The 21,026-nt window shown below is 41.3% G+C and overlaps 2 protein-coding genes across 2 annotated transcripts in view; both read right to left on the bottom strand.

Annotated features, from left to right (window-relative positions):
- robo2 (roundabout, axon guidance receptor, homolog 2 (Drosophila)) overlaps window positions 1-11,918 on the bottom strand; it is a 298,999-nt gene extending 287,081 nt beyond the window's left edge. The window contains exons 1-3 of the mRNA XM_086216565.1: window positions 11,656-11,918; window positions 9,233-9,366; window positions 6,297-6,419 (exon numbers count right to left, since the gene is read on the bottom strand). Coding sequence (XP_086072691.1) covers window positions 6,297-6,405 — 109 coding nt within the window. The 5' untranslated portion in view covers window positions 6,406-6,419; window positions 9,233-9,366; window positions 11,656-11,918. The remainder of the gene's footprint in view (window positions 1-6,296; window positions 6,420-9,232; window positions 9,367-11,655) is intronic.
- A 1,223-nt stretch (window positions 11,919-13,141) lies between these two features.
- On the bottom strand, window positions 13,142-20,996 carry LOC147254975 (protein sel-1 homolog 3). Its single transcript, XM_086215263.1, has 23 exons — window positions 20,886-20,996; window positions 20,345-20,813; window positions 20,112-20,238; window positions 19,613-19,734; window positions 19,418-19,533; window positions 19,277-19,338; window positions 19,069-19,201; window positions 18,858-18,993; window positions 18,627-18,758; window positions 17,458-17,663; window positions 17,179-17,358; window positions 16,468-16,587; window positions 16,232-16,372; window positions 15,795-15,857; window positions 15,524-15,697; window positions 15,312-15,439; window positions 15,144-15,227; window positions 14,969-15,059; window positions 14,810-14,897; window positions 14,631-14,740; window positions 14,392-14,519; window positions 14,202-14,304; window positions 13,142-13,469 (listed from the first exon to the last, which is right to left on the bottom strand). Exons 1-23 carry the CDS (start codon window positions 20,937-20,939, stop codon window positions 13,380-13,382), a joined length of 3,057 nt encoding a protein of 1,018 aa, XP_086071389.1. The 5' UTR covers window positions 20,940-20,996; the 3' UTR covers window positions 13,142-13,379.
- Between the last annotated feature and the right edge of the window lie 30 nt (window positions 20,997-21,026).

Raw genomic sequence — 21,026 nt, 5'->3', positions numbered from 1 at the left:
TGTGGGATCACAAGCTTCACCGGACCTTTTCCTCTGGAAGCTTAACATTTCCCTCTGGAAGCTTAACATTTCCCTCTGGAAGCTTAACATTTCCATCAAGCCAGGAGAAAGCAAAGTAACAAGTGCCATTATAGCTTTGGATGTATATTTCTGTTGTGAAATGAGCCCAGTACCAAATGATATATTCAAATGTAATCTTTTCTCTCACCTCACAATCATAACTATCATTTTTCTCTTGCATAACGGATACATGCTCTTATCGCAGCAATTTTAGTCGGGAAAAGAGATGCTGTCTGTGGGACGCATAAAGTCACATAGTTGGACTTAATGGGCCTTGCGGTGTGTGGGGAGTCACAGGCTGTGACTGTGACGTAGTCCACTGGGACAGCACGCCTCTTCTTCTGTACCAGCCGCTGAATGTACCATCGCTTTTATGGCCTTCTGTAATATTTCATGACCCTTTAAATTGCTAAATCAGAGTGAGGCAGATGAAAAGCAGTGCCTTCTAAAATAAACACTTGGACCAAATCCCCTTCCAGTGTGAAGCCTTTGGCTGAGTGGCATTAAGTTCATCAAAATAAGAGAGTGTAACGAAGCATCCTAAATGAACTCCCCGAATGCTTGTTTTTAAGATGGCCGTCTGAAGTCATTTGTGTTGTAATGGAGCAGCACCCCACTGTGTTGAGCACTTTTTACAATTGACGACAAACACCATGTCGGGCTGATGAATCTAGATTACTTCAACTCCAAAACTTTCATTTAAAAAATAGAGACAGTTTACCCATAAAGGTCTGCGGAACACATAATCAACACCATCAAGATTATGTAGTCTGCATATCACAAACAAATAAACCTAGGTGAAAAAAATCTAAATATGAAAAAGCAAACTCTACAAAGCCCTCGCTTTCATAGGCACAAAGTGAGAAATGATTTAATCAGTGAAGGAATGTTATAGGCTGTGTCATATTGTAGTAATTATCATCTAATTAAAGCTTATGTCCTTATGACACTCAGCTGCTCCCACCTTGAAAATATGAGTACTTTGAAAAAAAGCAACAGTGCCATCTAGTGTTCTAAGACATTTCTAGGCAGTAAGAAGATGATTTCACACAAGACCATCTGAATAGTTTTGATGCTTCTGCCACCTGGACCTCCTGCACGCCGCACAATGTGTTGGTGAGGATCACAATACCTTTGTCATGCAACCACAAGAAATATTTCTATGAACAGACATGACCCATTGCAAGTAAAAGATGTTCTCCTCTCTTTGTTCTCTTTCTTTTCGTGAGAGAGGCACTTCTGGCCTCTTGAGGACTAATACTGTATTGTAAGGTTGCAGATGCACACTTGAGGGAACATGCTGTATTTTCAGTAGAATACTACCATCTGAGATATAACCCACCCAAGTATCTTTTCCATTATTACCCTAAAATGCAATGCAGTGGGGGTTTTTCAATATAAGGGTGAAATATAAAGAAACCCATCAAAATCTCTCCATGAATATGTTTACACTTGATTTTAGAAGCATTGAGATCCACAACATGATGACTCAGGTGTACAGTTTCTGTAACTCATAAACACACCGGCTTTTAGTACTCTCCTCCATCCCAATATGGTGCTTGTGGGCGCTGCCAAATGAGCCGTTACTCCCACTCACTTAATTTCAGATATTTGCTCATTAAGGCTGTGGTTCTGCTTCCTCTGTGCCACCACAATTCCACTTAGGAAGCCTGCAATGGTTTTCCTCAAGGTTTTGAATATGAGCTCTGCTGTAGGGATCAACTAAATGCCTGCCTTATTGTGGTGGGAATCACAGTTGTGACATAAAAATGAAAAAAAAATAATTGCAGAAAAGACAAAAAAGCACGAATTATATAATTTAGTCACTGGATTGTGGGGTCAACATTGATGACACAACATGCACAGTCATAGCTAAGTGCCTCTAAACACGTAAACAGCTTGTCAAAATGGTAAAAGAGGAATCTGTTTCCAACTGCAGCTGTTTTAATAAAAATATTGCTGTTTGTGTAACAATGCGTGTCACAGGGATAAGTATTGCATTATATTACAGCATTGATATTTTGTTCCATCCGAGGAGGGTAGTCATCATCTTATCCTGCCTCTGTCTGACACCGTCTGTATGTTTACAGCATATCAACACATCTGTAGTGGAAGCAGATACTGAGCTGTCAGAAAGGTGTTGCATGCAATTACTACGCTTACCTTCCATTATAGTTGGAGACCAACAGGGTGTTTACGCTAAATGAATACGGTGTTGTGAACAAGGCTATGGCACCATCAGTGTTACATGACAAAGCAGGAGGAACGTTTGTAGCTTTGCCTTATTGTATACTGCATACTATAAAAGGTAAATCACACACACACACACACACACACACACACACACACACACACACACACACACACACAGTGGATGCTGCCAGTCAAGATACCATGCTTCTTATCGGGAGTAATTCGGGGCTCAGTATCTTGCTGAAGGACACCTGGGGCGTGTTTCCACTGGCTCACCTCAGGTCGGGTCAGGTCAGTTTGGCCTCGTTTCCACTGGCCCCAACACGGTACTAACCGTTATCATTTTGGTCCCTGCTCCGCTGGGGTTCCAAGCAAGCAGAGTGAGGACTAAAATGTGATGTAAACATAGTGGGGTGCTGATTGGGTAACTTAATCGCTTACGTCGTCTACTTCGTATCGACTTGGCCTTGGCGGAATACTGGCCAATCGCTTGGTAAAGTCTTTTATACTTTTCTTGGGTGTTCTGTTTCGCCACTTGAAACCTTGCCTGTCTGTCGTCCCTTACTTTTAGTTTAAGCAAAATCCACTGACTAAGCAACAGCCATAACTCTGCCTCCATGTGGTCCATTGTTGTTGTTGTGTCGCACGCAAATTACGCCGGGGAACTCTCGGCCGGCGAGTCCACCCATGCTGACGTGGTACCCGGTGCTAGCAGAAACGTACCAGCACCAAGCCGTACCGACCCGAACCCACCCGAGCCGAGGTGTGCCTCTAGGGGACACAGGGATTGAACCAGCGACCCTTTTACAAACCCACATTCTACAGAACCACATATAAAGTAAGTGGTCACTGACTGACCCAAACATAGAGCCTGCAGTACTCAGAAAAATGACATCACTGCCAGGATAATGAGTCTCTCAATGTCCCTATTTGCAGGTTGGGCTCCTCTCATTGTGTGAATGTAAAACAGGACACCTAATATAATCAACTTAGCTGTCAAACTGTTCTTTCCCACTCTAGACTTAAATACATTAGTGTCTTCATTGCCAGGGAACTCAGTTAGTCACAGATTCAATATCAATCTATTCTTGGTGATAAAAAAGAAAAAAAAATCAATCTATAATGTGGTTGGCAGGCTGCCACAGCTGCTGATAAGGCAGAGCCCGCTGTTGCCACAAAAGAGCAGCTGAAGTGATGTACCCAGCATTGCCCAGCGTATCTGAGAAATGACTTGTATTTCATAAACACATGTATGAAAGCTGTGTGACATTTAAATATATTGACATGAGAATAAAAGTACATCTGTTTTAGGTTCTGGACGATGCCAGTGTACAGGAGTATTAAGTACATATTCAGAGATGCAAGATTTACATTAGAATGACAAAGCTACAGACAGAACTGTTGTTAAGTCAAGTATCTCACTGACATGACAACAGCTGGTGCCACTTGAAGGTCAGTATAACCTTTGCCAGCGGAGTAGAGGAACTACTGTGACCGACAAAACCTGATCCCATATATTGTGCAAGTGTTCTCCAAGAGCGTGTGTACATGTTAGAAGCACACAAAGGTCCACTCAGGAGTGTGTTTGTGTGTGTGTGTGTGTGTATAGCTTTGCCAAGTTGGGCATGTTGAATCCCTCCATCTGCATAGGTATAAATAGTAGCTATGACGTGAAAAAATGTCAGATTTAGCATTGTCCTGCTTCGTCAACATGCTGTCAACAGTCAACAACTGCATCTGGTTTAGTCATGATTAAAATAGTGCACAGCCCAGACCTGCAAACACACACTGACCCTCTATAACGCAACATGGAACTTTACAGGAAACCATCCTTGAATTGTTTTGTTTTCCCCATTTGTTTTTTTTGGGATGGAGCAATAGTCATTCAAGAGAGGATTGAGACCATCAATCACAGCTCATCTTTTGCCAAGGCAGCCACCTGATTATTAAAGTTTTAAAGAAACTTCATCGTGTATTCAGGACTGCCAAAATAACTCCAACCAAGCCTTTAGCCACAAAATATAAACAAAGACAAATTAGCTGACTGGCAATGCTAGAGTGCTACTCCTGCTGAAAAAGGAGCTGACAACGATTTGTAATCTCATTATTCAAAATGTCCGGGAAAGGTTTAATGTTTGCTTTAAAGACGCCTCCAATGTGGCCATAATCTGGTCCTCTCCTGTCCTCCCACACGGTTCACCCTGGCATACGCCACGGCGGAGGGCCATTAATCAGGGCTCATTTCATCAGGTCTGGATACACAGCTACCAATTCTCCTGCATTAACCTTGTTGCTGCCCCTTACCACCCCTGAAATTTGGCACTCGTGTGCTGCAAGTGTGTTTGTGTGTGTGTGTGTTTGTGTGTCTGTATTCTGAGCCCTTGTCACTTGTTAGCGTAGCAATTCCTGCCATGCTATAAATAAAACCAGTCACAGGGAGGGATGGAAGCCAGTGGAGTGCTTTGACAGCAGAGGGCACAGTGGCCTTGTTTGCCTGGGATATGAGGATTAACTCCGGTCTCCCCACTGATATTTGACTACATACCTTATGTCATGTTACTTTGCACATTCCACACCTCGATGAAGTTATTTACTACTTACTTGACTCAGTGCTGGTTGTTAAATAATGCCTCATAAACTCTCACAGTCTCATTCAGCATAATGTGTCTGTTAATATTCTCGTTTCACAAACAAAGCATAAGCCATAATGTATAAAAACATAATTGAGTTGGAGCAATAAAGTACGCTGCGGTCCGGCAGAAATTAGTGTGACTGTCAGACAACAAACATTGCGTGCCATCTGTTGAGAAAAAGGACACACCACCATATCATGTTTCACTGAACAACAAATTTCAATGCACGGGCAATAATGCGACAGCCAACTTAAATCTAAAAATCTGTGCACCAAAACCAAAGTGTTCTTGCATCAAATATGGCCAAGCATTTTGGGGTCCCTGTGACCCCTGAATTGTGGGACCCTATGCCACCCATTCACCAACCCAAATTCAAACATCCACCTTTATCAAATTGCTTTTAGCACCCCTTCCTTTTTGAGCATAAAATTGTTTAAAATTAGTCTGTTACAGTTAATACTTTAATTTTCATATATGTATTTTGGTTTCAATTCTTAACTGCTATTTAATGGTGTTTCTAAAGAAATCTGGTCAACAGCTCCTGTTTTTAATAAGAGCCCATGAACAATTGTGACTTGTGAATTTTGGCTTAAAGTTGTGCCCTTAAAAAAAATGAGCTCATTCCTCTCAGTGGATGTCCTCACTGGCCGGTCCAGTTGCAGGAAGTGTTACTGCAGAATATTATGATGTCACGTTAAAGTCAACCTTGGACTGCTGGGATGTAAAATGTCATGCCACTCATCTAGTTGATTGACATTTGAGCAACTTTGCACACTACATGTTTTTGGCCATAACTGCTAAATTCACCCACTAATTATGACAGTCATAGTGACCTTAGTCTCACGTAGCCAGACGGCCCTCCACTGGGCTGCGACAGCACAGGGGGGACATTTGTCGGAACATTACCATTCATCACCAAACTCATTCGTTAGTATGTCTTTGCAACAATTCACAATTTTAAAAAGCAGGCCTGCCTTATTGAAGCATTTAAATCCTGCAGGTTGCTACCTGCTAGCTCGGAGGTTGCTGTTTTATGCAGCCAGTGGGACACAGAGCAAAGGGGACAGAGAAAGCTGACTGAAATAGTCACCAAATGACACACTTATACCCACAGGGTTATTCCACTAAACTCGACTGCAGTGACATTCAAAGCTGAAGACCAAAATGAGTTCATACTTGAGTCCAAGTAAGCGTTCGTGTCTAATTTGAAGGGATTCCCATACGGCATTCTACGTCACATTAACAAGGCCAAAAACCTGTTTCATAAAAAGGCCACAGTAACCTTGACCTTAGACCACCAAAATTTAGTTCAAGCTCGAGTTCAAGAGAACATTCGTTGCAAATATGAGGAAATTCCATCAAGTCATGAATTAAAGGAAGTTCACAAAATGGAATGAAATGGGCACGTACCTTGACCCTGGGCATCCAGTAAACGACCACAGAGGATCAGAAGGAGCTGGAAGGTGGAAGACTGAGCACCAGCAAGGAGAGACCCAGGGCTCTGGCTCCTGGTGGCCATGGCACCATCAGATACTAAAAGGGGCAAATCAAGCTGCTATTAAGACACCGAAACATTTTTCACTTCACGTTCACATTTCTTGATACAGTTGTCGAAACGGCCCATTAAACACATGGAAAAATAAATATGAGTGTACTGGGCTCATGGGGCTCATGAGGCAGAAAAGATGAATTATCTAGCAGACATTTAATTCAGTGTTCAGCATTAAATATGAGAATCACAGCCATTAATACAGAAAGTATCCACTGACCAACAATTAATCACATCCTAATGGCACAATGGTAAACAGGCTTCCAAGATGTTCTGTCCAATACACTTACTGAAGTAATATTTCTTCATGATCAGTGTAAGTAAGATATTCAAGGAAACGGTAACATAAATAGATGTGTGCAGTACATATTAAATACTTTAAATAGTTGTGAGTCCTTTGAACTGCACACAAATGCAAGGACAGGTGGAAGAACCCATCATGAGAGAATTCCTGTGCAAGTTATTCCTGTTCCACCAACTTATCTCACTGTGTGGAAGGGCAGAAATGGAGGTTGAGTGGAAAAGAGTGAGAGACACAAACTGAATAAAAGGCAGAACGATGAACGTAGAACCCGCAATGATGGACCCGAAAAGCTTGGAAGAAAAACTGGTGAACTATTAGGAAGGCACAGTGAAAAGCTTTCAGTAAATTCTTCCTCCTGCCCTTACTGGCTCCCACAATATTTGATTTCAGTGTAAGTGATGGGGGACGATATCTGCTGCTTCATACAACACCGCATTCTACATTTCAGCTTAAGCTCCCACACTGAAATAACTGACGATATCGACTTGATTTAAAGCTTCGGGGTGGGGGGGGGGGGTGTATTTTGTTAATCAGGAAGCGATGAATTCATCTCCATCACTTCAACAGACACTGTGTTTAGAAGGGACAGTTCGATCTGTTTGAGCAAAACAGCAACAACCTAAACTTTTTCAAACAGATTCAGGCTCAATAACAACAAATAAGAACCTACAGTCATTAAAGAGTCAAAGTAAAAACCACAGAGCATTAAAAACTATTCTAAGCTATTTCTAGAAGTCTTTTATCCTGGCCACTGAAACATAATTCATCCACAAAGTCACTGGTATCATTAAAAGACTGAAATGTCACTACTACTGTGTTGGGTAAGAAACAACCTTTGAGTCCAATAACTGATGCACCCTGCATAGAAGCGTTCACCAAGTGCTTTCATTCATCCTGACAGTTTACAAGTTTCCAGAGGAGGACGGGAATCAATGGGTCTGCTCATTTTAAGAACCACAATGTATTTTCACATCTTGACAGCCAAGAAAGAGATTAATTATTTGGCACCACTGCATCACTGGACATGAAAATAAAACCAATTTAATCTGCTTCCAAGTACAAAACAACAGCCATTATGTTTGATCATCCATCCATTACATTTGAAACAGGAATGGCGAGTGTAGAGTAGCGTTGCAATACAATAATCATCATTAGATTGCTTTCGTGACATAAATCTGGAGTTAGAACTTTTAGCGTCACTGTGACATTTATCAAAAGGATATTATGCGCTTCCTTTAAAAAGGTAAAAAGAAAGGAAAGAGAGAAATCCCTTTAAAGTCTCCCCCTACCCCCCATATGTTACCCTCAATAAGCCAGTACTTCTACTAAACTATATTAGTAATTAAGTGGAGATGGAGTGAGACCCAAAACCCCAAACTAACATATGATTACAGATTCAGTTTCCTCATCTCAGGTCAATGGGTGTTTTTGAGGGTTTTGGTTAAATATATGAAATAAGGTCTGAGGGTGAAACAAATATTAGAAATCTTAACCATTCATTCTACAGCATAAAATCTATAAAGAGACTTTGGCGTTTATGAATTTTGAAGCTTTTGTGTCTTTAAAAGAGGCACTTGCCAACAACTGGCCAAGCGAGAAGTTGTCATGACATTAAACTTCTTCCTAGCTTGCTGCGGTGATGGCGAAGTCAGGTGTCGGCAGTGTAGTTGGTTCATAGTCTAATGTTGAATTTACATTTGCCATTGTTGAATTTACACTTTGAAAAAGCACAAAAATCGACGTTCACTCGTGGAGATTATCTGATTGAACAAACGTTTGACTCGAGCCCTGCTGCAGACCTTATTTCTAGTAACGATCAAAAACGAACCTGTGGCAATGCGAATAAAAACATCCCTCGACATCATGGAGTTCACGTGTAACTGCTACAAACAGGATGTGTGTTACGTCACTGATGAGTCGACGCTCAGCTTCCACATCACACTTGTGCAACACTAAATATTGAGTAGACGAACTTATCATCATGCTAATAAATGAGAGCGAACACCTGTCGTGTGAAACCGTGAGCGGGGCTTGTGCTGTAGAGTGAAGCGCAAACATCCACGTGTTTGCTGCAATATACTGCACTGCCATCAAGACAGTCAAATATTCACATTAAATTTTTGATGTTGTGATCTTTAAAGTCACCTCAGTGTTTACCGAATCCTCGTCCTTGCATTATTAGAGCATCGACAGTGAGAATGTTTAAGCAAAAAGGGAGTTGTCGCCAAAAAGTCTCTAAAAACAAGAATTTGAGTTTATTTGGCCAATAAATACCCCAAAGAAAACCCCCTTCAGTATAAAACACCAAAGATAAGACACAACAGTGAAGATTTCCAACAATATCACATAACATTAGTTGTAAAAATAGGACATCTAAAAAATCCTCCAAGAACAACAACAACAACACAACATCAACTATTTTTAAATTTAAAGTATTCATACTTCAGCATACAGATGACAACTTCACACCTCAAAAACACCCCCACACAGTACCTGCAGTTTACTCTTCCTCCTTTATATCCCGCGAACAAGTGCAGCTCCTTCTGCTGTCGGAGCGAGTCTCCTCCCTCTGCTGTACGCTCACAACTGGCATTCCTCTCTTCTCCTTCACCGGCCAAACAGCCCATCTGCCAAGACAGAGGGAGGGAAAAAGCGGGAGAATTTTTTCTTAAAAAAAGGAGAAGAAATCTGATGAATAGGATGACAAGGAGAAAAAAAAAAAAGACAGATTGCATTGATAATGTAGATTGTCAGGGGCTGCATTGTTGGTAAACCAATGTGCACAGAGTAAAAAAAAAAAAAAAAAAAACTACAAGAGTTTAACTAATTTGATTTCACATTCCCTCTGTGCTGCTGCTTCCTTTTCTATTCATTTGCTTTTCAGCCAAATCACAAGCCCACTGGCTGCTGCTTGTGTGCACTCCAATCCCAATCTACGCAGCATCTCATTGAAGCGCTCATGTGGGACCTTCAATGCACAGAGTAAAACAGGACATTTGAAATTCAGAATACAAGGCGAGGAAACAGAACAATAACATTGTGCAAATGAGATAATCAATCAATATTTTTTACAATATTTTTGGAATAAAGGCATCAACTGAAGCCACAAACCATCAGATACATTTGTCACCACGGCAGCCTTAAAGCGATACTTCACCCAAAGTGTTTTTTGCCTTTAAAAAAAAAAAAAAAAACATGTCTTGACCTCACAGAGACATCACTTGATTGTGACTGCAGAAAGAGCCGGCCACGTATATTCAGCGTCAAGCTAATGGTGATCCATGGCTAACACACGGCAAAAACGTCAGTTTACAAATTCTAAAGCGCATCGTCCAATATAGACCATATAATCTCCATCCAGCATATGCTCAGTAATCTACACGTTTTTAGTTTTGTTTTTCATGTCAAAGTGTTCGTGGATTACTGAGCATACGATGCTCTTGAGAGTTTGTTTAATATTCTTGGACAGTTTTGGAACTGTTAGCAGCTGTTGGCTACAGGGCGCCATTAGCTTCGATCTAAATATGCGTGGCTGGTTGGTTCTGCATTCTGGAATCACAAAGTACTGCAGGTGGGGGGGGGGGGGGGGGGGGAGAGTCTTTGTGAGTGCAAAACACCTATTTGTGTGTACCTGAAAGGCTTAATACATGTTTCTGGGTGATGTATCGCTTTAAAATCCTTAACATATAATTGCTTTTCAAATTACTCGCGTAGAGCATTAAGTTTTGAAATTTAGGTTACACTTCGTAGCAGCTGTCACTAAATTAAAAGTTTTGATCCGGTTGTAATCATCTTTTCCTTCTCGGATGAACTCCATGAATAACAACCAGTCTTGTTTCCCTGCAAAGATTTCGCAGGAGGGCGGTCAGAGCAGGGAACGCGTCAAGTTTTAAACCCTTCACGTGATGAGTGTTTGCTAACTTTTCACAAAAAGACGGGCTGACTCGGCGACTTTGGCCACAGTTCCATAGATGAAGGGCAGTCTGCCTGCTGACTACACGCCCTGCTGCTGCTGCTGCAAAGGTACATTAGTCATATGCGATCATCACCTCCGAATTCACAGATCCTTCCCCCAAAAATAGAGAACACTAACAGTAGGAATGTTGCCAACCAAAGCTGCAGTGGTCACTGTGCAGTCACGCTTGACCTTTTATATACACATTTTTATTTATCTTTCAAACACGCAAGAATCCGTGTTCGAGAACCCGTCCTCTGCACAAAGACCAGCAGACTGAGCAGTGGTTATGGCACACGTTCCTCAAACTGGTCACAATGAAATGACACTTTACTGACACCTCCGATGTGGCACGTTTTGACAGAGTGTGCAACTGGTGAGCTGACAGCAGAAATATCCACCCATCAAATGAACATCATGGCACTACCATAAATCTCCAATGTCATTTTCAAGTTTATCAAATCAGCCTCACGCCAGTCCATAAACGCCACATCTGGGTTCTAAAAAAGATCCCCTAGAGACCAGAAATCATTGATGCAGAAACTTTTTCTTTTTTTCTTTTTTTTTTTAAGTCAAAGAATTTCTGACTATCAGAAAGAGAAGCTGATTTGACTGGAGTTCAAAGCTACAAACACACAACACAGGTCCATTTCATTGATGGCAACTGCTTTGCCACTCATTGGCCCTCCATTACCTCGTGTAGCTGCGAGGGAATGAAGGGCCCCATGCCGCAGGGTCTGTTTGTTTCAATTGTGGTCGATAATGTTTAGCTTGTTTTGTTAATTGTGTTGTGTCTTTAAAAAAAAAAAATTAAGTACTGCAAATCTGTGTCATGTTAATGTACTGAACACCTAAAAACCACTTGAGCAACACGCTTACGCTTGCAGAGCCCGAGTCTTCACGCTTCAAGTTCCACCACATAGCATGAGTCATTCGCCTAATTAGCTTCTCAGTAAATTACCTCGTTTACACCTCCACCGTCTCGGCGTCTCTTCCTGAACATTCTTGTTTTTGTTTTATTTTCTGCTGTTGAATTAAAGATAAAAAAAAACAAAAGCCGAGGGCTGTGTCTGCCTCCGTGTTCATGTCACCGTGAGACGGGCGTTAAGTTCGCCCTGAAATGTTTTCTGTCAGGCGGCTTGTGGACGAAAAATATCTCCTACTAGATCGATGGGATCCTAACGCGTTTCTCTAGTCCGAGTTGTTAAATACCATCTCAAATAACGCGAGGCTCAGAGTAAACATTCTGCAGAAGTAGCCTCTCATATTTACTAGGGGTGGGGTTTGTTGAGTTTTTAAACACAAGAGCAATTGATTAAGCTCATTCTGGTCCTGTTATATTTAGAGTGGAGCCTATTCTAATGAGCCTGCACGCACAGTACAAAGGTCTGGCGCACCTAAATGGAACATGGCCATCATTAATGTAATTAATTACAGTTGTGTGTGTGTGTGTGCGCCCTGCGCAGACGTGTCAAAATGGCTGCTGTGGAAGAACTTCCTGGAGGTCAGAACTATTTGGAGCTAGAAGCAGTACTCCTACCCAAACCTCCTCTTTTTACACACCAGACTCCCTAAAAAGAAGTCCATTTTTTTTAAATAATAAGGTTAATTTATTTGCTCATTACATGAGTTATTTTATATCCCAAACATATAACTCTAATAAAGCTCTAATAGTCCCTTAAAGTCCATTACATACTACCATAAATAAAATTAAAGAACAAACAAACAAACAATTAAACCAATAGGGTCAAATTAAATTTTGAAAGTCAGGATTAACTTTAAACAATTATGAAAATAAAAGGTTGTTTTCATTATAATTAGTGTGCATGTTTTAACATTTCCTCACACTAGCTTTATTCTGAAAATACATACTTTTTTGTATTGGTCCTCATAAATATTTTTTCATACAGCTTTTTTTTATTTATAAAATTCAGATGACGGGTCTTCATCAGGTTTTGTATGGGCTGTGTCTCCTAGGAAGAATCTGTCACTGTTTGTATTGTTTTGCTTGAATAATATCAGCAGCTACAAATTATCTGGCAGAGACGCTCTTCATACTGAATGAGCAGTGTAATGATCTGAACCAAATATAAGATGGATTTTGAAGGAGGTCATTTTTTAACATCGAAGGATCTGAGCCCTTGAGTTGTAAAGACAAGATTGAGAGATTTTAAAAGTTGAAATACTTCAATATGTGTGGGAAAGTAAATAAATACAGAGCCAAGCGATGCCTTTCACACTCTAGGTGCCGTATGTGATGCCAAAGAAATTCCTGGAGTCCAGATGACCTGTTGTTCAGAAACCAGTGCTGCCAGTCCTGAGGCTCCATCTTGGCCTTCAATACCTCAGACCGCCATGGGCTGAAGGAATCATTATACTCACAGACATGGATGAGTAACATCTTTGATGAAGTCCCGTGGCACATATTCAGAATATTTACTGTTTATTCAAAGTTCATAGATTCATGAAAAGTCAATATCAGCCGTAAGAAATTAGCAAACCAAGAGCATTTCAGAAATGTATAAAATGTATAAATATGCTATTCTAATGACAGTTGTTCTATATAATGATGACATTGATGATGAAGCACACGGTATGTAAACAGACACTGCATGTTGCTGTGTTGTTGTTCTAAAGTGGGTTCTCCAGCTTGTTGCACTGATGGTCCCGGTGAGAATATTGGTTCTAGTTGAGTGATAAGCTACGTATCCTGAGCACACCGAGGATGATGAAGAGCATCGCTGGAGCTGCCACTACAGCCACTGCAGTAGAGAACTGTGGGGAAAGAGGAAAATAACAAGATGTTACAGGAAAAGAAAAATACCTGTCTGATTATTACCAATTATTGCAAGGGAGGGGATCTTCAATATTTATCTATCTCTCTGTTAGCAGGGGAACTCAAAAACCCAGGGATGGATTTTGATTTTTTTTTTGTTTTTACACAAAAATGAAACATAATGTGCATATAATTTTTTTAAATACTTTGTGTTGTCTGTGAATTTTGAAATTCATCACTTCTTTTCCCCAGAAAACAACATTTTGATTAAAAAAATTTAACTTACATCCTCCCGCATTTTTGTCTGAGTGACACCAAACTCGCTCGACTACTTCTTGAGAGTTGAAGGTGGTTGTTGTTGTCTCTTGCTGCTAGCATTAGCAATAACAAACTCCTCAATCTCTACGTTGTCTTGGTTCTCCGTGTGTTTTACACAGTATTGGATCGATACCTAGTGCTGGTATTGGTAAAACTCTATAGAGTGTCTGAAATACATATCATTTAAATTCATGAACTCATACATGTGAGTCATCATATCCCACACGGAGTCACAAGTCTCAAGTATTTTTTTCCCCCTGTAAAGTCGAGTTGGATTAGGAAACCAAAACGGTGACTCCAGTGGAGTCAACGTCTCTGGTTCGCGCTGATAAAAGAGCTATTTCTGAAGTTGTAACAAAGAATTATGATGACAACAGTACACAGTGGTTACAAAAGTAACTTATCACACTAACCTTGATCGCAGCACTGTAGTCCTTCTGGAACAGTTGTAGATACAGACTGAAAAGGGCGAGGCTGCACGGTAAGTAGGAATCTGTATCTTCTGAGTCTCTGCATCTTTTTGAAGAAAATGTAGGAAAAAGACAGTGTAAGTTTTAGACAGTAGACTGCGTCTTCCTAGCTGATGTGCTTGCACTCCCAAACCTTTTGTACAGAGCACTCTGAAGTGTAGTGCTGTCCGCTAGGTACAGTTCTGAAAGGCCCAGTTCAATCAATACTGACAGCGGCAGCTTGTAACCTTCTTTAGCAAGGAGGCCAAGGTTGTACCATCCCTGTGGATGAGGAGTACTGTATGTCTTACATGGAAGATGTACGCACACTTGTTATCATGAATAGTGCACAAACTTAGCAAAGAAAAAATATTGATTAAGCAAAAAACACACCTGTGGCTCATTCCATAGTGCTGCCAGTTTGTACATCTGTGCTGCAGAGAACAAGTCTCTCCGTCCGTCGAGCTGCCCGTCATAGCACAGGTCACCCATCCTGATCAAGGCTGAAGAAATAATAGAACCGGAGGTCAGATAAATGTGTATCGCAGAAGTTTTGAATTATGATTACTTACCATAGGTGCTAGGATTTTGACTTTGGATTGTTAGGTTGTAATATCTCTTCATGCAATGTGATGCAAAAGCAGGATCCAGAAAACCTCCCTAAGAGAAAAACACTATAATCAACAGACACAGACCATTAGCATTTCCAGATGCTTCATTCTGTTCCTCACCTTATTTTGATCACACAGATACGCTGCGTTGAACTGAGCAGCGGCGAACCCCATCTCAGCAGACATCATGTAAGAGAACAGTGAACTCAGCCTGTAGTTAAATAACCAGGACATTAATTTGCTGCAATTGCGGTCAAGCAGCCTGATCATTCTGTGTGATAGGGACAAAGTTTACATGTCACTCCTCAGATAGGAATCTAACGCTCTCCGTAAGATCCTGCCCAAGTAGCCATTGTGTTCAGCTGCCCACTTCGCCCACCTGGAATCAGTTCAAAAGACATTTCAGAATGCCATAATAATATTAGCGAACACGTGAAATGATATTTAAGGACGATCAGCTAACAAGACAGCATGAGTCGGACGCCTATCAACGTAGCCGGGAATCCCAGTGGTCCAGATGTCAGCGATCTGGATGGCGCCCCTGATGTTCCCTCTCTCTGCAGCCTTCATGTAGTACTTATAGGCCATGTACTGTTGAGAGAGTACACAATATTTACCTCTTTTATTCTTAGACAGTACTCTTCTGCTGTAGAATTCATGTATAGTCAAGGTGACCTGGTCAGCATCTTTTCCAGGGTACAGGCCCCGGGAGTAAAAGACACCAAGATTCAGAGCAGCATCTGGATTCCCCAGGAGGTCGGCCTGCTCCCACAGTTGCACCGCTCGCTCGTAGTCCTTCTCGAACTGCTCATAGTACCAGGCCAGGGCGTTGATTGCAGGAACAAAACCCTGCAGAAGAAATAAGCCATAGCAGCAAAGAAAACTGTGTGCACAACATACAAATGCTGTGTTTCTGGAAGATGACAGGAAACGTTACTATACGAACCTGTTCCATTGCTTTCTTTAGGAAAGTGACAGCTTTTGGAATGTCCCTCTCAACCCCATGTCCCTACAGAGACATTAATTAATTTCAAAATATGTTAAAGGGAAACGCCAACTTTTCTGGAAATATGCTGATCCCCCATTCTGCCCACAACACGACCAGGAGATAGACCACTTTTCTCCTGTGTGTGCAGAAACGATCCACGATGATTAATTAACTTGTTAGCTTAGACAAATAGAGTTGTTACTGGTTCCAATCATGGCTGGCTTTGTAAGAGGGGGTGAGGATGTTTTTTTCTGAGTAAACAAAGATGGAGGTATGCTAACCTGCCCATCCACTGCCATTCATTGCGCTAAGCTAATTAGCGGTCTGCAAGTCTTTGCGGGTCTCAGCTCCCTAATGAACTCCGACTTCTTTCAGCAGATAAATGGAAATCTGACCTGCAGCAGAACGATTCCATAGTCATACATTGATGTTGGGTCCTCCAAGTGGACAGCTCCCCTTTCATAGTGCCTGACAGCCCTCTGAATGTTAGGGGAAACTCCCTGCTGACCCCAGAACAGCATGCGGGCAATCGCTTGCTGCAACACAGTTAACTATAGTTTGTTATGGTTCTTCTTCACTCGATTTTTCATCCCGATTTCCATCCTGTTCATGTAAAAAGAGAGTGGTTTACCTCAGCCTCAGCTGCACCTGTGCGTGCCTGTAGTTTCAGCCACTGGAAGATATGATGGTTTTCATCGGTCTGAAGCTTCAACACCTCCTCGTTGTTCAAGTAAATAGCCTCAACAAATATCTAGGGAAAGAAAACCATCAAACAAATGTAATGGATTTGGATTTTTGTTTTTGTTCTCTGCTTCCTTAAAGATCATCCAACTACTGCAGCCTACAAGCACGTCTTTACAATTTAAATCAAAACCATACGACCTGTGAGCTGTGTAATATTATATCTTTATCTTCTCTGCATGAGAAGCAGTGTCACACTTATTGATGATGAGAATCTAAACACACAAATGTTTGTGAGTGTGCCACATTTGCATCATATCTCCAATCTGCTCATATGTTGCAATAAGCCCACAGCCTCATATTGCACGGCACTATTTTTCGATTAGATATGAAGAGTTTCCTTCAACCTTCTGCATTTCAAATTACTGTCACTGCTATTCATAACAGAAAATGCCGTACAAACACAGCAAGATGCTGCTGGTATCTGGTTGAGATATTGGAAAAGAAAAAGGGTTTGACCTCATCATCTGGACTGTGTGTAACTGGAGCGTACCATTTTTAATTCTGCAAGGTTCAAAACATCCTCCTCCTCTGAATACGACTACATAAAGTGTAATATTTGGTAGAAGCACTACACTGTTGAGGGATGTGTGGGTGTCACCTGCTGTGGTGAAGGATTATGACGGTCTAAAGTTGTCTGTTTAGCGATGTTTGCATAATAGGCATAGGCCACATCTGGGTCTGCGTGGACACCGTGGAGACCCCGATGGTGCAGGTGCCCCAGATGCAGGAGAGCCAATCGATCATCCTTCTGGGCTGCGAGCAGAGCCAGTAGCCACGCCTGCATTCAACACAGGAGCATCAGAAAAGAAAAAGAAATAAAAACAGACACGGAAACTAAAAACCTGTCTTTTAATGGCTGACCTTGTCGCACACACACCTTATGAGTGTGTTTCCGGACGCCCAGACCTGTGCTGTAGAGGAAAGACGCCATGTGCAGAGCTCGACTGTCGGCTAAGCAGCCAGCCTGCAGCAACAGGGGGAGTATCCTGCTGAACACGCCGGTGCTGCTCGCTCGGCTCACTTTATGAAGCGATAAGGAGTACAGCGCTCTGCCCACCGCTGGCAAGCTGACCCCTCGTCCCCCTGTATGTCACCAATGAAACCAGATTCACATCTATCTATCTATCTATCTATCTATCTATCTATCTATCTATCTATCTATCTATCTATCTATCTATCTATCTATATCTATATCTATATATATCTATATCTATCTATATATCTATCTATCTATCTATCTATATATATATATATATATATATATATATATATATATATATATATATATATATATATATATATATATTTACTTATTCAGTGATTTAAACAAAATTCTAAACGGGGTTTGTAGTTTGTCTTTACAAACCCAAACACTGTCACAAATTCCTGAAGGTTCCAAATTGCCAGGACAAATTCAGGCTGTAGAATGATGCATCCATATAAACACTACAGTAGTTGTATTGGTGAGCTTTGATAGGCTGCAGCTCAACTACTTCATTTATTACAGGCATATACAGAGGTGAAGTAAGCAAATATTGATTGTACGATACTATCAGACATATTTGGAAATGCATACAGGAAAATAAATATAATATAATGTAAATGTAATGTAATATAATATAAATGGAAATATATACAGTAGAGTAACCATTTCTTATTTACTGATAACAGAATAACATATTTCAGAATTCTTCATAATGTTTAATGTGGAAATTTTTGTCATCAAATTAAATAAAGTAGCTAAAACTGTGAGATATCTGTATTGAAATAAAAAGTTTGAGAAGTAGTGTGAAAAAGTTCCTGAAAGTAGTAAAGAATCTGACATTTGTACCTTAGCACTGGAATAAATGTAATTAGTCAGACTCCAACATTGATTAAAGCCACATATTGTGAAAATGGTCAAGCCAAGCACCATAAAACCACCATCAGCGCCCTTAAAACATACTAGAACTTCATATCTAATGGTTGATGGAGCCCAGTATTGTTTGTTTTCATCACTAGTTAACCCTCCCAGTGCTAGTTAAGGCTGACAAGTTTATCTCTCACCATGCTTGAGTACCAGTAATTTGGTTATCTGAGTAGCATATCTGCTGTGAGGGACAGCCTCCTCCCAAGGTTCACACTTTGATGGCTGTCTGTCCTTTACCATCCAATCACGAAAAACATCAAAACAACCCCCTGAAAAAGAAACATCAATGTTTTACCTTCATACCGAGACACTCTTGACAACATTTCAGATTAGAGTAGCACCGCCTAGTGGTAGAATACGATTCCTACCAGGCTCTCTGCTCTGTCGGGCCTTGAGTGAGTAGAGATGGATTTTAGAATTCATCTGGAGATTAAATTTGTGGCAGGTCTGTAGCCATCCAGTTAGGTTCACATTCTTAATGACATCAGGAATTACAGCTTCAGACTGTGGAGGACAGAATGACTCAGTCACAAATGCAATAAATATCAACAATAACTGTGGTTATGTGCAGTGTATTACCAGGCTGGGAGGTAATACTCTGTTGCGGTAGTACACCGACGGTCCAAAATAACCTTCCACACCTCTTACGTATCTCCCTCCTCCAACCACAAAATACCCCTTTGTGTCATCCAACACGATTATATGTCTCAACCTGTAAGATATCATATTCACGCAGTTTTTTTTTCTGTTTGCAACATGTCCTATGTCATCTTTTAATCTCACTCACATGTATTCTGTTGAATGAACTGTTCTTTGCTCCTTATCTATACACAGCATGGAGACAGCCGCCTGAAACACAGCGACGGTGAAGACTTTCATGTTCTCCACAATTATTGACACGATGTAATTACATCCTCTGTCGACTCACCCTTCTACCTTGCAACATCAGAGTGAGCTGGCACCACTCGCTTAAAGGCACCTTGAAGGTGGAGAGAAATGCAGTGGATTCCTCAAACTCCCCCGTGATTTGGACATGCAGGTGGCCTGTGTAGATGTGAATACGCATGATGGTGCATTCCAATCCACACCTTAAATATCTGTCTGTGAGCTAAAACACCTTTACCTGATTTCGTGAGTAACAGTGTTGGCGTGACGTAGTTATCATGGGAGCCTACATGATGAAGCACGCCACACATGTTCTCCTGGCAGTGCCTGGTAGCAAATATCCAGATGGAAAACATGCACCTGGAGATCATCAAACACACTGAGGTGAACTGATCTGTATTTCGAAGGCCCAAAGGTGAATTATTGGCTTTATTTTTTAAACTTGTGGGAATGTCATGCATGTTTGTGGCCACAAAGCTCAGGATGGTTGGCTCACATGTTACAAAGGTGCATAAATCATGTCCATTTTTGCATTTAGCTCACTCACTGTGAGCCGCTCTCTCAACATGTGAACTCAGAGCAAAAAAATCATATAGTGGCCACAACATAGACATTCCCACAAGTTAAAAAAAAAAGAAAAAAAGAAAACACTATTTCACTTCTTGGGCTCTGCACTAAATTGATTGCAAGACCAAAATGTGCAGCAAAGTTACAACTTGAGACTTCCCTACTCTTACCATGGAAAAGACATGGATTTAACACGCAAATGCTCCAGAGCCTCATTGTTGTAGGACTCAAGTGTCTTTGTGATACCAAAGTTTTCTCCAGTTGAAGCGTATATAGAGGACAGCAGCTGTACCGTTTCTGAATGACAGACATGTTAGTTTGGATCTATTCTCATCATAAAGAAATAAAAATCTCATTCCTTTTAGTTGCGGCGCCTTTGTAAGCAGCTCTTCTCCAACCTTACCTTCCTCCAGAGGGCATTGCTTGTCTGAAAGCTGCTGCGTCAGTTGCAGCATTCGTGAACTCCAAGCAAAGCAGACTTGATGCTGTTTGACAGGTCGAGCAAATGAGGGTTTAGTTTGCAAAATTGCCAGATCCTGAGCTGCGACCCTCCCTTTAGGATCATCAGTATAACTGACTGACGCTCGAAGGAAACAGCTCAACACCCACTGAGACTCTGGAACAATCTCATCTGGTTGATATACCAACCAATCTGGCAGGATCAGCCTCAGAGTCCTTACTCTAGGATCACCGGGGACACAACTCCACTGCTGTAACTGGAGTGTTGAAATGGTCCCAGTGTCAAAAGACACAACACAGTCCAGTTGTAGTGTCGAAGGACGGTCACAAGAGTAAAATATTTCCAATAGATGGTCTGGCACAGGCTCCTCAGGAGGATTGAGGAGCGTCACGGTGTCCAAACCCCCGACGATCTGTAAGTGACAGGAGACATGCACAAAAACATCACGAGTAAACACAAACCATGAAGTGAAACCTGTTCTTACCTGCAAGCTGAAGCTAAACCAACAGATGTATATGTAGAGCGGAAGGGAACTCATGATCCATACACTATTTTCACATCCATTGAATATTTCCTTGAAAAGCCTAAAGAACCAGATCTCATCCTGCTCCACCTCATTCATGCT

This window comes from Aulostomus chinensis, chromosome 10, assembly GCF_037954235.1.
Source record: "Aulostomus chinensis isolate RoL2024-O1b breed Wild chromosome 10, RoL_Achi_v1.0, whole genome shotgun sequence".
Lineage (NCBI taxonomy): Eukaryota > Metazoa > Chordata > Actinopteri > Syngnathiformes > Aulostomidae > Aulostomus > Aulostomus chinensis.
The sequence above is the reverse complement of the archived record's forward strand: the minus strand, read 5'-3'. Positions and strand labels throughout refer to the sequence as shown.

Excerpts from the sequence above, each read along its gene's own strand:
- LOC147254975 (XM_086215263.1), bottom strand. The coding sequence starts at position 20,939 with ATGAGTTCCCTTCCGCTCTACATATACATCTGTTGGTTTAGCTTCAGC. Across the intron at positions 19,735-20,111 it reads AAATCCATGTCTTTTCCATG|GTGCATGTTTTCCATCTGGA; the intron begins GTAAGAGTAGGG and ends GATGATCTCCAG. Across the intron at positions 15,858-16,231 it reads ATGGAATCGTTCTGCTGCAG|GGACATGGGGTTGAGAGGGA; the intron begins GTCAGATTTCCA and ends ATGTCTCTGTAG.